This window comes from Acomys minous (genome assembly GCF_964271855.1).
Source record: "Acomys minous genome assembly, chromosome: 9".
Classification (NCBI taxonomy): domain Eukaryota; kingdom Metazoa; phylum Chordata; class Mammalia; order Rodentia; family Muridae; genus Acomys; species Acomys minous.
Window position 1 is genome coordinate 97,650,146 of NC_140490.1, and position 16,306 is coordinate 97,666,451.

Below are 16,306 nucleotides of genomic sequence, written 5' to 3' on the forward strand. Positions count from 1 at the left end.
GGGAGGGAGGGAGGGAGCGCGAGCGCGAGCGCGCGTGCGCACAGATTGCTGAGTTAGTTTGAGGCCAAGCAGAGCAATTCAGAGGCTGAAAACATTCTAGGCCTAGGTTAGATAGATTGTATGGAGGCTAGAAGCTTCCAGAACTATGCCTAGGTTAGCAGAAGGCAGTAAGCCTCCCAGACAACAATCAAGCCAGGAGAATAAAAGTTGCCTTTACATGCTCTGCTGTAGGTAAAGAGTTATCAAATAACATACGTGTTATAAAAATGTCTGTCATGAAAGGAGTCAATTGATGTGGGTAGCTTTATTATTGCCTTGTTTTAAGACATTACCACAAGTCCCAACCATTAGCAATCAACATCCTAATCAGGCAGCACCCCCTAACATAATGTAGTGCCTTCTGAAAAATCATGACTCACTTAAGGGTAATTGTTGACAGTTTTTAGCAGTGTAGTATGCTTCAGTAACGCACAGACATTAGGTTTTGTTTTGTTTTGTTTTTTATTTTATTTACATTGGTGTTCTGCCTCCACGTATGTCTGTGTATGGGTGTCAGATCCCCTGGTACTGAAATGACAGTTGTGAACTGCCATGGGGGTGCTAGGATTTAAACCTGGGTCCTTTGCCAGTGCCTCTTCATCCCTGAGCAATCTCTCTAGCCCCCTACATACTAGTTTTTAAAAATATACAATACTGTTATACCCTGGATAGATTATAGTATTTTTAGATTATAGATTTTTGTTTGTTTGTGAGACAGGGTTTCTCCTTGAACTCACTCTGTAGAATAGGCTGGTCTCAAGCTCAGAGATTCGCCTGCCTCTGCCTCTGAATTGCTGAGATTAAAGGTGTGTGCCACCACTGCCTGGCTGAAAAAATTTTCATTATAGTGAGAAACTAAAGATAACTGTGAGACCTGCTTTACTGAAATAAGTTGCTTTACTTCACTGTCCTAAACTGAACTTAATACATATTTCTAATGTTTGACTGTAGTTGAATTTTCTTGTATTAATTACTCATGCAATACTGTGCTTTTAAAAACCTATACAAATAAAAGCAAGTGACTATTCCTTAGTGTGTTCATTCTTGTCAGAATTCTTTAGGAAGTTTTTAAAAATTATTTATGCATTTTATGTGTATGACTGGTTTACCTGCATGTATGTATATGCACCACTTGCATGCCTTAGTGCTTTCAGAGGTCATAAATGATGTCGGATCCCCTGGAACTGGGGTGACCAATAGTTGAGGACAGCTTATGGGTGCTGGGAGCTCACCTCATGTCCTTTGGAAGAATAACAAATGTGTGATATCACTATGCTGTCTCTCCATCCCCTTGTGGAAGTGTAAAGATTTTTATGAGGACTTCAGGAATTCACCTATTCTCACTTGTAGAACTAAAAAGAATCGCAAAGTAAACATAGAAGATGTCTTTATTTTTATGAAAAAAAGTTAGACTTTCTCAATATATTTGGCTGTGAGTCTGAAACCTTCATACAGAGGAGGTGCTCAAGCTGCATAGATAGTTACTACTCTGAGTTGAGGAATCGGAGTTCAGAATTGAGAGAGGCCATGATACTGGACTTGAAGGACAGAGTGTAAGAGGACACTAGTATTTTGCATGGTAGCTCCTGAGTTTTTAATTCATTTCTAGTTAGTGCCTATGTGTGAGGAATCTATACAAAGCTAGAGAAGGAATGATAATGGTCCAGGCAAAACAATACCTTGAACTCACATGGAACAGGTCCAAATTTATCTTTACATCAGCCAACTGGGATGGAAAATCCCTTAGTGTGTGATGCACTGAGTTAGGTGTAGACTAAATGCTCTTCTGGTTCTAACAGTATGCAAGTGAGACTTGAAATCAAATATCTGAAATACATTATCTCTATCTCAGGACAAAGATTCAGAAGAATATGAAGGAAATCAAAGGACCTAGCACTAAAAAAACTAATAAATTCAGGTCTGGCATCCAGGGGCAAACAACCGGCAGCTAATAATTGACTTTACATTTAAGGAAGGACGTATGCAAGTCCTCTATAATACTTACCAGAAAGTGTAGGCTGCTTTCTGAGTCATCCTTTAGGACCAGCATTATCCTAATACCAAAGATAGGCTTCTGAGTAGTAAAGCATCCCACACCCAGCCTGGTGCCGTGGTAGGCAGTGCAGGGAGCCTGGGATGCCTCTTTGTGTTTCCTCAGGAGGCATAGTATAGTGGGCATTACCATCACTCGGTGATACCATAAGATGCAAACTAAAACACATTTTACTTTTGATTCCGAGTCACAAATTTTCTATATAGTTTCAAGATTTAATTGAAAATCCTTTGTCTCACATCAAACCCAAGAAAGTCCTAAAACTAAATGTAAGGTAGCAGTAGATGCCAATACTGAGATGGCAGATATTATATTTTGTCATTATTTGATAAAAAAAAAAAGGGTTTTATTTTAAAAAACAAAACAAAACAATCCAAGCTGGGTGATGATACATGCTTTAATCCTTGCACTGAGAAGACTGAGTCAGGAGGATTAAGAGTTCACAGGGAGGCTGGGCTCGGTGGTTAAGAGTGTGTACTACTCTTATAAAAAACCTGAGTTTGATCCCCAGCAACCATGTTGAGTGGTCACTACTGCCTGTGACTCCAGCTCCAGGGGATCTGACACCTCCTTTTGGCTTCTGTGAGCCAACACCTGTATCCAAGTACACACACACACATCGTTTACAGAAGAAAAAATGGTATCAGTGACAACTTTCTTAAAAGTCAGAAGGAAGTATAGAGTAGCTTTAAAATGCTGAAAAACAAAGCCTAGGTACTTGACAAAGCCTAGGTACTTGATTGTAGAGCCTGTTTGCTTAGCTATTTCTGTATTCTACACCATAAAGGCAGTAAAAACAAAGATGGATAGAGCAATTAGGGACACTGCCTTTTCCCATGTGTGCCTCAGAGAAATGTAGTGATACTGTTGTCTCTTGAAAAAGAAGCCAACTACTCTTGGTAATCCCTGACGTGTTTCTGTCCATTTCGTCTACTTCACCTTTTAGAAAAGCAAAATTGGTTAATACTAAACATTGTCTTACTTGTCAAGCAAGTTTTTAGTCTAGAAGAGATTAAAGTAAATGTGAATGTAACTGCAATACAGGCAGATTTGGATAGATGTCAAAGAAGAGAAATTAGAGAAAGACCTTTGGAAATTGAGAGGAAGAATTGAGATCAAAACAAATGAAAGACATCACGGAAAATGACACGTGAATCTGATTAAAAGTGGAAGAAAAAGGAAGAGCCGAGGATGTGTCCAAAATCTGTGCCCAGATGAATGAGCCGGGGGTGTTGCTATGGCAGTGATTGAGTATAATAGGCTCCTCAACTGCACGGGTTTGTGTTTGCATCTCTGCTGAGCTGTACATATCTTTACTACCTAAAATAGCGCAGGGTACAAAGTGCTTAGTATCTATCATGCAAATGATTCCTGAGTTTAGTAATTAGAAAGCAGTGGTCACCAATTTGGCCAGGAAGGGTTTTTGATAGTGAATTCTGGTTGAGCAATTACAGATTTAGAATCTAATCTTGGCTGCCACTTGTCATCGCCTCAGCTTTCATTGCAGGTGTCACACAGGTGCCTCTCAAGCATTAGCTTATATTTAAAATGGGCGCTGCAAAAGTGTTACTACTAACTTTTTATCTTACTTGAGGGCACCATTGTCCTCAAATACCTTATCCTGACCTATGTGAGCCACCCTCCCAATAACAATAGCGCATTACAACTGTTAGCAGCTGCGGCTGTAGCTTAGTGGGAAAGTTCATGACCCTGAGTTTAGTCCCCACCACTGTCCAAACAAAACATGTTTGGGTTACCTTATGCAAATGCTAAGCAGTATCTTAAAAATAATGTAGTTTGGGCCTGGAGAGGTGGCTCAGTGGTTAAGAGCACTGCCTGCTCTTTCAGAGGATCTAGGTTCAATTCCCAGCACCCAAATGGCAGCTCACAACTGTCTATAACTCCTTGTCCAGGGAATCTGACAGCCTCACACAGACATATGTAGGCAAAACACTGATGTACATAAAATACAAATAAATTATTAAAAATTACCCAGACTGAGCTCTTCATTTAAACTGAACTGGGATAAAAGTAGTAACTTACCCGGGGTGTCCAAGAAACCCTAAAATAATGTAGGTTAGCGCTATTGCCTTTGATTGCATTCTAGAACTTGAAGGTATGGCCCTATTGGTGAAAACACCACATATTTTTTGTCACAGGACTTGAGGAATCAAGGTGACCTGGAAGGCTCTTCCCTGAGGACTAACTAACTCCCATAGTAGTTTAAGGTGCTCTGCAAGATGCCAAGGGAGAAAAGTAATCAACAGTGCCTGTGAACCATAGTAACTACTGGCCTGGCAGGGTACCACAACCATCCAGTAGTGGCACTTACACCTTGGAGGTAGTCCAGCAATTGTCTAATTGGACTTTAAGGCTACTCGGTATGAGGGAACACATGCCTGGTACTGTAAACCCAGCTAAGACCTGTAGAAAGAGCAGAGGCTTTAGAGGGGACCCTACTACTGATATCTTTCTAAATTAATGAAGATATCAACTATTCTAAATACTTTTCTTTAGGCCATAGAGAAGTATTTCATCCTTCGTCAAAGAAGCTTCTTCTGCAGGAGATTGGGGGGGGGGTGCTTCAGAGGTCTACAAGTGGTCAAAAAGTAGAGAGCATGTGACTAGGGTGCACAGTCCTGGTTGGGACATCTGCAGCATAGTCTCTATACTTAGGCTCATAGAACATCACAAAGAGGGGCCAGAAAAGTTCTAAGAGGCAGAGCCAGGGCAGTGCTGTTAAAAAATGTCCTCTAGACATGACAGGGGTGCAGCATCCATAAACTCTCAACCATACAGTGCCTGCATAAGGCACCGTATCACTCAGAATGCCAGAGTAGATGGGGACACCTTCTCAAGGCTCTGTTCTTAAGTGAAAACCTACAGGCAGTTGGCTCCTAAGGGATGGAGAATCTGTTTTCACCAGAGATGAGAGACTCCTGATAAATTCCCAGTTCTGAGTGGTCAGCCCTGCATACATGTACACATGGCAGCAGTAACTGGACTCAGTAGGTTGTATGTATGTATGTGTCTGTACACCTACAATATTCATAGAAACAATAAGTAGAAAAGGAGGTCATAAATTTGAGAAAGGATGGGGAACATAGGAACCAGAGAGGAGATAGGGAAGGATAAAAATAATACAAATAACAGTGTGTTTATGAAGTCTTAGAAAGTTAAAAATAATGTGACTTAATACAAAGTCATATAGTTTGTTGAAAGATGAAAAAAAAAAAAGAATAAATGCAGTCCAAGCACAAACCTGAAGGGAACTATTCTACATTAAAGATGGGGGAAGTAATAGGAGATAGTTGAATTAGTTATTCTCTCTTCTATTTATTTGGTGGGGGGGAGCACTGTGCGGGAGTTAAGCTCTGGCGTTTTGTGCGTACTGACCCCATTGGCTGGACTTTTGATGCTTACCTTGGTGAGTGAGTTTTATTTTCTGGGTAATATACTTATATACTGGGTATCGCCGTCTTTATGGTCTGGTAATATCTTTAATATCCATTATGCACACAGTCATTGTAGGGCTGAATAAGATCAGAGAAAGAGCCACACTTGGCATTTGAAAATGAGGAAACAGGCTGTAGAAGCCCCACACCTCTTTACTTCATGGAGAACTCTGCCAGCTTTGTCTGAGTCCCCAAGCAATCCTTTAGTATCCTTTTGAGGTCTCAATCCTTTAGATTGAGTCTTCAGTATTGATTTTGGCTAGTAATAGCCGCTGGTCATGCTTTTTGCAGTGGTTCAGTTGAATAATAAGGGGTAACCGCAATATAGAGGAAAAAATAGAAGAGAATTGAAGAGGCTGGGTTGTTACTCAGTGTAGAACACTGGTGTATCTTGTTCAAGGCCCTGGCTTCAATCTCTGGCACCATACAGAAGAAGATGGAAATTAAAACAACAACAACAACAAAGGAAGTAGAGTTAAAAGCAGTAAGTTAGTTTTTAAAAAACTAGAAAGATCAACAAATTGTGTGTGTGTGTGTGTGTGTGTGTGTGTGTGTTCTCATTTCTTAGTCCCTAAATACTCAGCAGCAAGGGGCCTCTGATAAATCAGGTGTTAGGAAACCATTTGGAACCCACTCATTTGGAGGCATGTGGCATCTGGTGATGAAAGTTGTTATGAAAGAGACTACTACTTGTATCTTGTCTCTATGAGTTCTCAGTGACTAATACACCCTGGAATACTGAACATGGGCTGTAGTTACAGTTAGGACTTTAATAAGCTTGGTCATCACTTTAAAAGTTCATTGACTGTATTTGTATTTATTTATACAGATGTTGAATGAATTGCTTGTTCACAAACAGATGATTTATTAGCCTAGACAAAGCCAAAGAATTAACTGTCATGTGAAGACATTTAGGAGTGGTCTGTGAATTGGCCTTGCGTGACTTCCTATCACGGGCTTGTGAGGTTTATATATTTTAAATAATTATTAGTATTTACAATTTTGAATTTTAGTCAGCAACTGATTAAGCCCTGTGCCAGACACTGTGGGGAGAGAGGGAAGACAGGACAACCTCCTGCCCTTAAAATTGAGTCATGCTGAGCACAGAGTGAAGAACGTGACATTTTACACTTTTTCCCTTTTTGCTTCATTTCCGCACCTGAGCTTTCATGTTGTGCAGTTTTTAATTTTAATTTACTGACTTGTAAAGCATGTTCATGACTGAAAATTCAATAATTTAGTTCGTGTGTGCTTCCTTTCAAATTCTTAGGTTGCACGGCTGGAGAGGGATAAGGAGGAACTGCACAACCAGCTGCTTACTGTAGATCCCACAAGAGACAGCAAGCGAGTGGAGCAGCTTGCGCGCGAGAAAGCCCATTTGCTTCAGAAACTGAAAGGGTTGGAGGCTGAAGTGGCAGAGTTAAGGGCTGAGAAAGAGAATTCTGGTGCTCAGGTAGAAAATGTCCAAAGAATACAGGTGAGGCAGTTGGCTGAGATGCAGGCTACACTCAGATCCTTGGAGGTAAGGCTTTAATTGCTTCCCAGTAGAGTATGGCTTAAGTTTTAAACGTGCACTTGACAAGCCTTTGGTTTTTAGAACACAAATACATGCTCGCCGATCTAATGCTGACGCATTTGTGTAGTCCCAAGTGTACACGTGAAGAAGAAAGGTTTTGATTCAACAGCAGTGGCTGTGCTCCTACATGCATGAGGGATAGTTATTCTCTGGGAATAATCAGCTAAGTGAAGTGACTCAAGTTTTAAAATGTCATAGAGTATAGTGTGCAAAGACCCCCAAATTTCCAAGACTAAAGTTATCTGAAAACAGAGTACTTATTTTGAAATTATAAATTCCTTATACTAGAATTTCTTAAAATCATAAATCCTATTTGAGCAGACATAATGTATTGCACATAACTTACAATAGTTTTTAGCCAGAGTGATAAAAGATTAGGGGGCTAGTAATGCGTACACATCTTTGCTGAACTATTTCCCCATGTTCATTAGAGAAAGGACAGTGTCGGCAGAGCCACACAGGGACCCTTGGAGGGATCAGTTATGGAAACTTGGTTTCCATCATGTTAGGACAGGGCCTCTGATGGAGCAGAGATACTACTTCTTGTTTTCATTTTATTTGGTCAGCGTTGGTTTTCCCTCCTTTGGGATAGTTAGGGGATAGTTGAGCTGGAAGGAAACTGTAGGCATATAGTTTAGAGTTAATATCCAACTTCAAAATACAGAATGATGATGGGGCAGTCAGCTAGTATGTGGAAAACACTGGTAACTTTTGAAGAGCAGAAGTCACATTTTTAAGGGTGGGTGGGAGGGTGAGGATTTTGCCAGTACTAGTTGATTTCCAGAGTTAAACTTGTCAGTGTTATTGGACCTTAGACATAAGCCAGTTTACTTTCAGATACTTTAGCTTGCCGTTTTGCAATCCTTAATATATTTGCATAGTGACAGGGTAAGGTATTTGCAGCTGATATAGTGTATAGTTCAGTGTGAATTTTGAGCAAGGGCACCTAGAGTGATTATTTTCAGGGTAAGCTGAATGATGACAAAAGACAGATGGCTCATTTGTGACATTTTCCAGAAGAGTCTGTATTTAATTTTTATCATTTGTCAGAAAAAACGAAAAGTAAATACATGGCAGCATTTTTTCTCCAGCATTTCTTGGCTGTTGTTGTATACAAAATATCACTTTATAATTGAAGAAAATAGTTGTTCCCTGAATTATAGGCTGAATACAGTTCCTATTTAGTATAGTAAACATGCATAAAAAATTAAACCTGTGGTTTATCCTATAAGTACAAAAACACTCTGGTGTTGTTTATCTCCAGTAGAAATGTTTAGATGCTTTTAGTTTTTCCTCTCTGGTAAGAGTACTCTGAGTATCACTTTAAGGAAATTCCTGGCAATTTAGAGATTTCAGTAAGAATCTTAATTGTGGGGTAAAATCAGAGGCTTCTTTGCTCATGTTTCAAAAGGCTTCAGGACAGTTGAGAATTTTGAGGTTTTTGTCTTTGTCTCTTTGGGGAAAAAATCTCTGTTGATTATAGATTTTCAGTTATTTTATATTCATTTATTTTGTGTGTGACTAATGAGATAAAACATTCATTTATATGTGTATATTAGTGCCTGTCTGCCAGGGTGCATGGTTGGCGCAGATGATAGCTAGTGGATGCTGGTACTCACCTTCCGCCATTTAGGTCCTGGGGATCTCGTTCAGGGCATCAGGCCTGGCAGCAAGCAAGCTCCTCTACTCACTTGGGGGACTTGTTAGCCTCCTTTTTTGCTGCTGTCTAAGATGCTTTTTCCTAACTGTTGTGAGCCAGAATGTCTAAAAATGTTAGACTGTGTCAGCACTCCCATACTGAGGTATCCAGTACGTGCTCTCCTCAAAGAGATGGATTGATTGTGCAGGTCAGTTTGAGAAAACATTGGGAGATGTTAGTGTTGCTTAAGTTCTGAATGGTTAATTTTTGTGTTTGATTGCATATACATTGTAAAGAATGCTTACTTTTAATATAATATGAAAGATTATAGGTAAATCTTTAAAAATCTTTTGTCTTGAAGGCTGAAAAGCAGTCAGCTAAGCTACAAGCTGAACGCTTAGAGAGAGAGCTGCAATCAAGCAATGAACAAAACACGTCTTTAATCAGCAAATTGCATAAAGCTGACCGAGAAATAAGTGCTCTGAGCAGTGAAGTGAGTTGCTGTGCTTTGCTTCTTCTAGAGAGCTTGGGACTGCACAGTGATACCGAAGTGTGGCATTGGGATAAGTCTCTATGTTGAAATATGTTTTCACCCCATCTTCTTATCTTTTAAATGTGATAGATTTCTAACTGGTTCTTGTTTTCTGCACTCTGTATGACCTCTGTCTTCTTCAGTCCTTCCTCAGCCATCAGCGCTGTTTCCCGTCCTGTTCACTTCACTCCTCTCTCATGGACTTTCTTTGAAAAAGTTTACTCTTGCTGGGGTCTTTGCACTTGTGTGCCTGCCGTGAACTTCCCTCACATATTTACATGTCTTGCTTTCTTCCTTTCTGTAGTTGTAATCTACACAAGGCTTGCCTTCCTTGTCTTCAAAATAGTAAAGTAGTATTTTCCCTCTTCTGTCTTATTCTCTGTTTTCCTAGCCTGTTCTGTTTATCTTCATAACTCTTAATGCTATCTGATATATTTATTTTTTATTTTTAAAAGATTGTATTATTTTATGTGTGTGCCTGCATGTATCTATTGTGTCACATGTGTGTGTGGTGCTCTAGGAAGCCAGGAGAGGGCGTCAGACCCCCCGGAACTAGAGTCACATATGGCTGTTATCTGCAGTGTGGGCTCTGGGATCCTGCAAGCGCATCACTTACTCTTACCCGCCGACGCATTTCCCCAGCCCGTTGCTTTAGTTTGTTTTAAATCTCTCCTTACCACTTTCTCCTTAACCAAGTGTCAGCTCCATGGCAACAGACACTGCTTTTCCCTACAGTGTTTATAGGTCCTGGGGGGTGCTTCACATAGTAGATACCTGTTAGTATTTCTTCACTAAGTAATCCTAACAACATGATTTTCTTTTAAATTATCTTTAAAATGTCATTTGAATGTTCTTAAGTCATCTTTACATGTTGCAGTTAAATTACCAGTATGTCCTAACAATATTTATTATTAGACCTATAATTATTACGGCAGTATTTTCTAACCCGCAGGCAATCAATCAAGACACAGACACCTGTTATATTTTAAAATAGCCTTAGTTAACCTGCGACAGGGCAGACATTAATTCTCTAAACTACTTCCCATAGTGGGGCAGGTATGGGATCCCTGTCCCAATCCCATGTCATCTGCTTCTAATAATTTCTGTCAAGCTACCTCCCATCCATAATCCCAAATACTTGCTAATGTTCTTCATCTGGGCCAAATCTCCATCCACGCCAGCCATGTGCTTCTCCTCCATCTAATCCATGATGGTGCAGCCTCCTTCTTCTCTCTTCCCTTCTGGTCTCTCCTCCTCTCAAGATTCTCTCTGTCACCCCAAACCTGGGAACCTTAGCTACACCTATGCCATTTGCCCTGCCCAGGTGTGATGGTCTTTTATTGGTCAGATAGGTTAGGCTCTAGGCCAGGTACTGGTGGTTGCAGAGGCAGCAAGCAGTAATTAGCATTAAAATACATCAGACCAACCTCCAACATTTATGTCTTAAAGTTTTTCTCAAATTCAGTTTTTCCCTATATATGTATATAATCTCAAAAACCAGAAATAAGATAGCAGCTTTGGAGTCAGACAGATCGAATATAAGGTTTTTTTGTTTTGTTTTTTAATTAGCTATGTGACTTTTGTATTTCTCTTTGAAACTTTGGTATCTATCTATGTTTATATACATATCTGTAGAATTGTAAAAAAATTAAATGATGTATTATACATAAGTGCTTATCATAAGTTGTAACAAATACTCACTAACATACTACTGTTTTTAGTCTTGGACCTTTCTAAGATCTTGAAAATAAGATTGTTTTCCAAATCAGTGAAATCATTTTGTGTTCATCAGAGCAGGTATATACAGTTACTGTAAAAATCAGAATGACTCACAGGTTAAGGTAGTCACTGGAGCCTAATAGAGATGTATGTGTTTACTAAAGGCACTGTCTTGGCCAAGAATGTCTTGAGATGGCTTGTGGGCAGTGTGTAGACTGAGAAGAGCTAACATTGCCACACGTGAAGTCTCATGGTTGCCTGGAGACATTGTTCTTGCTAGGAAGTTAGACAGCTATTGTCTTTCTTCCTTGTTAAATTCAATTAATTTTGTTGACAGTTTTATACATGTGATTATTTTCTCCTTCTACCCACATTTATCCATATTTAGTTTTCCTCTAGGGCCTATGATCTCTTCCACCATGGGTTTTTGACCAGGTTTACAGAATGTAGCACCTCCTGTGCACTGGGTCTCAAAACTAATGAGACAGCCGTTAGTAGTTAGTAGCCCCCGTAACACTAGTACCCCTGGTGCATAACTGGGCACAACTTACCTGACAGGTTGGCTTTTGTAGATGGTGGGATTCACACCTAGAAGACACGGATGCCCATCCTTTCCTAGCAGCCTGCATTGCACCTTCTGGCACTGTGAAAACTGGGTGATGGGGAAGAGTTTGCAGCTCATTTCCCATGGATTTCCCCGTACTGTGCATGCATGAGGTGTGGGGTCTTTTACAAAAGGGTCTTACCTGGTTCTAGTAGGCAACCCAGAGAAGTGGTTTAGGGAGACTGAGGAAGAGGGGCAGAAAGAATGTTAAAGCCTGAGGCCTTGCAACTAATGATTCACAGGGACTTATCCCATCCCTGGTACTGGGGGTTTTGTTTAGCAACCCATGGCCTTAAGGATCAGTTTTTCTAGCCTTGCAGGGTACCTCCCATAGACTCCCCCCAATAGGGTTCTGTATGAGTGTATCACAGCCCTTTGTTTTAACCTGTGGCCATGTAACAATCTGTGCTAGTCTCCTTCCTGTCATCATGCAATCTTGTGACTATTTGATTTTCCATGTAAATTCATCTACAGACAACTAATGTGCCAATAATAATTCATGCTTAGGATGTTCTTGTTACCATTTTTCATACATTTGAACTGGCATTCTGTTTTGGAAAATGGCTATGTATTTTATTAGTATAAGTTTAAAATCTTTCTTTCAAAGTATTGTGATAAAAGTATTGGATTTTTTTGTGCTCAAAACATGGAAATAGTAATTTTAGATGTATGTATGGATGTTACCCTTGGAAGATAGTCTACTCAATTTCTTTCTATTAAAAGCCAGCAAGATAGCAATAGGTAAAGGCTCTTGCATGCCATTCCTGGTACTTATTCGTGAAAGTTGTCTTCTGATCTCCAAACATGCATCTGCACTTGTATGTCCCTTCTCCCAATTATATAATTATCTAATGTAATTTTTAAAAATTTAATAATTCGGACTACTTCATGTTGTAGATTATATATATAGTGACTTTTTATTTTTGTTTCAATTTATCTATAGCATACACGTTTTATACCCGATGTTTCATTGAATTCTGCTGACACTAAAAGTTAAATTAGGCAAACAAGATATTTATTTGTTTGTTTGCTTATTTATTTCAGACAGGGTCTCTCTAGTATGTAGCTCTGGCTGTCATGGAGCTTAGTGTAGACCAGGCTGGCCTTAAACTCACAGAGATCCACCTGCCTCTTCCTCCAGAGTACTGGGATTCAAGGGGTGTGCCACCTTTATGCAGTACACATTATCTGTACCACCATACTCAACTACAGTAAGATTTTCAAAGGTTAAATCTACACACCACACACACACATACATTTTTCTTTTCTTCCCTTCTTCTCTCCTTCTTGAGGTATTAGGAGTGGAAGTTATGCCTTTGTGTGTGCTGGGCACTCTACCAATGAGCTATTCCCAATCACAGTTATTAAGATATCTTAATTTTTAGGTAGTGCCTGTTTTTAGGCTTAATTTAGGTTATGTGTAGAAAGTATGCCTTTCTGGAATAAGTAATGAAATACAATGCAAAATCCATGGGCTTTGAATGAGAGGAACATACTTTGAATCCTAACTCATTCATTTTATTTTTAGTGTATCCTTAAATAAGAAAATAAAGGCCAGGCATGGTGGTGCACACCTTTAATCCCAGCACTCAGGAGGTGGAGGCAGGCGGATCTCTGAGAGTTTGAGGCCAGCCTGGTATACAAAGGGAGTTCAGGACAGCCAGGGTTGCTACACAGAAAAACCTTGTCTTGAAAAACAAAGAAAGAAAGAAAGAAAGAAAGAAAGAAAGAAAGAAAGAAAGAAAGAAAGAAAAGAAAAGAATACTTGTTTTCTTTTCCTTTTAAGCCCAGAGACTGTTTGGTCATTAATTGTATCACCTTAGACAAGCTATTTCATATCCTTAATAGCCTGTTGATTTCATTGGGATCCTAAATTTCCTAAGTGCAACAAGTCTAAGAATTCTTCCAACTTCCTATAATATAAACCCCACTAGAAATGAATTAATGATGTGGCTTCTTCCTGACTCAGGCCAGCACATATAGATTAAATGTCTACAATAACAATATCTTAACATCCCCCCTCCAATCAAAACAGATATAAAACACAAAGGAGTAAATTCAGGATATAGGAAATTCTCAATTTTTTCTTCAAGTCCTTTATAAACTGTTTTCAGTTTTGCTTAATAGTATTTAAGTACTCAGTATTTACAGTACATTGTTTTAGCTCTGAGTAGCCTGCCTTAGTTCCTGAAATAACTGGAACTGCAAATGTAACAATAAGACATTGGATACTCTGGGCTTTGCTAGTGGCTTCTAACTCTTGCGGTGGGAGGAGGGCGACTCTGCCCTAGTTCTCTGGCTCACCTGTGTACTGACCATCTCTTCTGTGTTCTGTACACACACCCTTCACTATTGTTTTCTTTTTGCAAGTTAGAGAATAAATGGAATCTCTTATTCCACTGAAGGAAAACAGGAGTTTGGTATTATTTCTCTATGCTTGTTTCTTAGCACTTTGCTTAGAATTGCTTGTGTTTTTTAAGGCATACTTGAAGTAGTTTGCATATAAATGAAGTATTCAATACATCCTTCAACTCCAGACAAAGCAAGTTTCTTCTGAAATTTTATATGTAAAAGGATTGCAGGAAGGATAATTTTTAAAATATTTCTAACATGTGTGTCACAGTTTTCTTTGCAACTTGAAATTTTCATCAACATTTTGCAGTCCTAGCAAATGGCTGTTTGCAATGCAAAGGAACACCTGGGATATGTTTAACTAAGTAGTTTAAATTTGTAAATGTTAGGCTTTAGAACAAAGCTATGCAGTGTCAGTGTCTCAGATTAGAGGTATTTTCAGAGATGGCCTAAAGATGGTCTTTAATGATATTTCACATCAAGTGAAGAACATTAAGTTGCTTCTTGAGGTTTTCAGTCTTTAGAAATCTTAGTTACAGAAACCATCCCTCAGAATTGTGATTACTTAGCTAAGTAAAGGAAGTCATACTATCTCAGAATTTAGAAAAGGCCAGAATCAGATATCATTGCTTTGAAATTTATAGCCAGAGAATCTGGTGTAACACCTTAAACAAACAAACAAACAAAAAACGATATTGTTTCTCCTGCATAATGTTTTCTGTTTTTTGTTTTGTTTTTAAAAATGCAAGGTTTACTTGTTTTATATGAGTGTTTGTCTGCATGTCTGTATGTGTGCCATGTTTGCCCTTGTGTCTCTGGAGGTCAAAGAGAGGATACTGGATCCCTGGATGCGGAGTTACAGGCAGCTGTAAACTGTCATGTGGCTGCTGGTAACAACTGATCCTGGGCTCTCTGAAAGAGCTGCGGATGCCAGCCCCATCACAGTTTATTTTTATAGATTTGTGTACTTTAACAGATTTTGAACACTTACAAAATGCCCAATACTACCATTTAAATTTCTGTTTTAGTCCACATATCTGAATATTTGTTTCTGTGGTGTCAAAAGTGTAGAGCAAACCACAATACAAAGGACAGATTCTGATGAACTCTGTGTTGTTGTTGTCTTTTTAAGAATTTATTTATTTATTTATTTATTTATCTATCTATTTATTTATTTATTATGCAGTGTTCTGCCTGCAGATACACCTGCATGCCGGAAGAGGGCACCAGATCTCATTATAGATGGTTGTGAGCCACCATGTGGTTGGTAGGAATTGAACTCTTGACCTTTGGAAGAGCAGACAGTGCTCTTAACCTTTGAGCCATCTCTCCAGCCCAAAGATTTATTTATTTATTTTATGTGAGTGCTCTATTTGCATGTACACCTGCAGGCCAGAAGAGGTCATCAGATCACATTATAGATGGTTGTGAGTCACCATGTGTTTGCTGGGAATTGAACTCAGGACCTGTGGAAGAGCAGTCAGTGCTCTTAACCTCTGAGCCATCTCTCCAGTCTGAACTCTGTCTTAATAGACAGTGACTTAGCTTGGTGGAGAGACTGAGGTAAGGTACTCTTCAAGTTTAGGCTTCTAGGTTTGGAAGCCTGAGCACAGGGACATGATGACCGAAGCTCTACCATCAGAGTTTACTGGTATTTGAACTTGTCATTTATGTACGTGGGAATGTGGAGGACAGAGGTCATGATGAGGTATCTTCCTCATTTGTTCTCCACAGTATCTTTGGAGACAAGCTTCCTAGCTGCTTCTGATCTGCCTCCCCAGCTCTGGGAATCCTGGCATGCCACACAATTTTTATTTCTAACGTAGGTCCTGGGGACCCACATTCAGGTCATCATGCCTGTAAGGCAAACAGTTTACTCATTAAACTAGCTCTTCACTATTTTCGTGCTTTTAAAATTCTTTTAGTGTTTTTATATTTTAGATATGAAACATTTTGGGAGTTTAACAATTACTGGTTATATAAGTAAATTCATTATTTTAAGAACATAGAAGTATGGCACCAAAGAAACACTTTACACACACACACACACACACACACACACACACACACACACGCACACACGCACACACGCACACACGCACACACGCCCTTATGTTTGTGCTGCAAGCACCTTGCTGACTGCTCCAACTTTCCAGCTAAATATGTTCTATTTATTTTAGTAAATCTCAGGGTGAGATTGATATGAAATAGGTTTTTATTTCTTTAGGTTACCATGAAATTAATCACTATTCTATGAAATTGACTTCATCACCTCATTAAAAGCAGTTATAGTATGGTTTACTGAACTTATGTCATTCTCAACTTCTTGCAGTTAGT

The 16,306-nt window shown here is 39.3% G+C and overlaps 1 protein-coding gene across 1 annotated transcript in view; it reads left to right on the plus strand.

Moving 5' to 3' along the window:
- CEP83 (centrosomal protein 83) overlaps positions 1–16,306 on the plus strand; it is a 92,774-nt gene that overhangs the window by 41,419 nt on the left and 35,049 nt on the right. The window contains exons 6-7 of the mRNA XM_084794405.1: positions 6,818–7,069; positions 9,124–9,255. Of these exons, the coding sequence (XP_084650531.1) occupies positions 6,818–7,069; positions 9,124–9,255 (384 nt within the window). The remainder of the gene's footprint in view (positions 1–6,817; positions 7,070–9,123; positions 9,256–16,306) is intronic.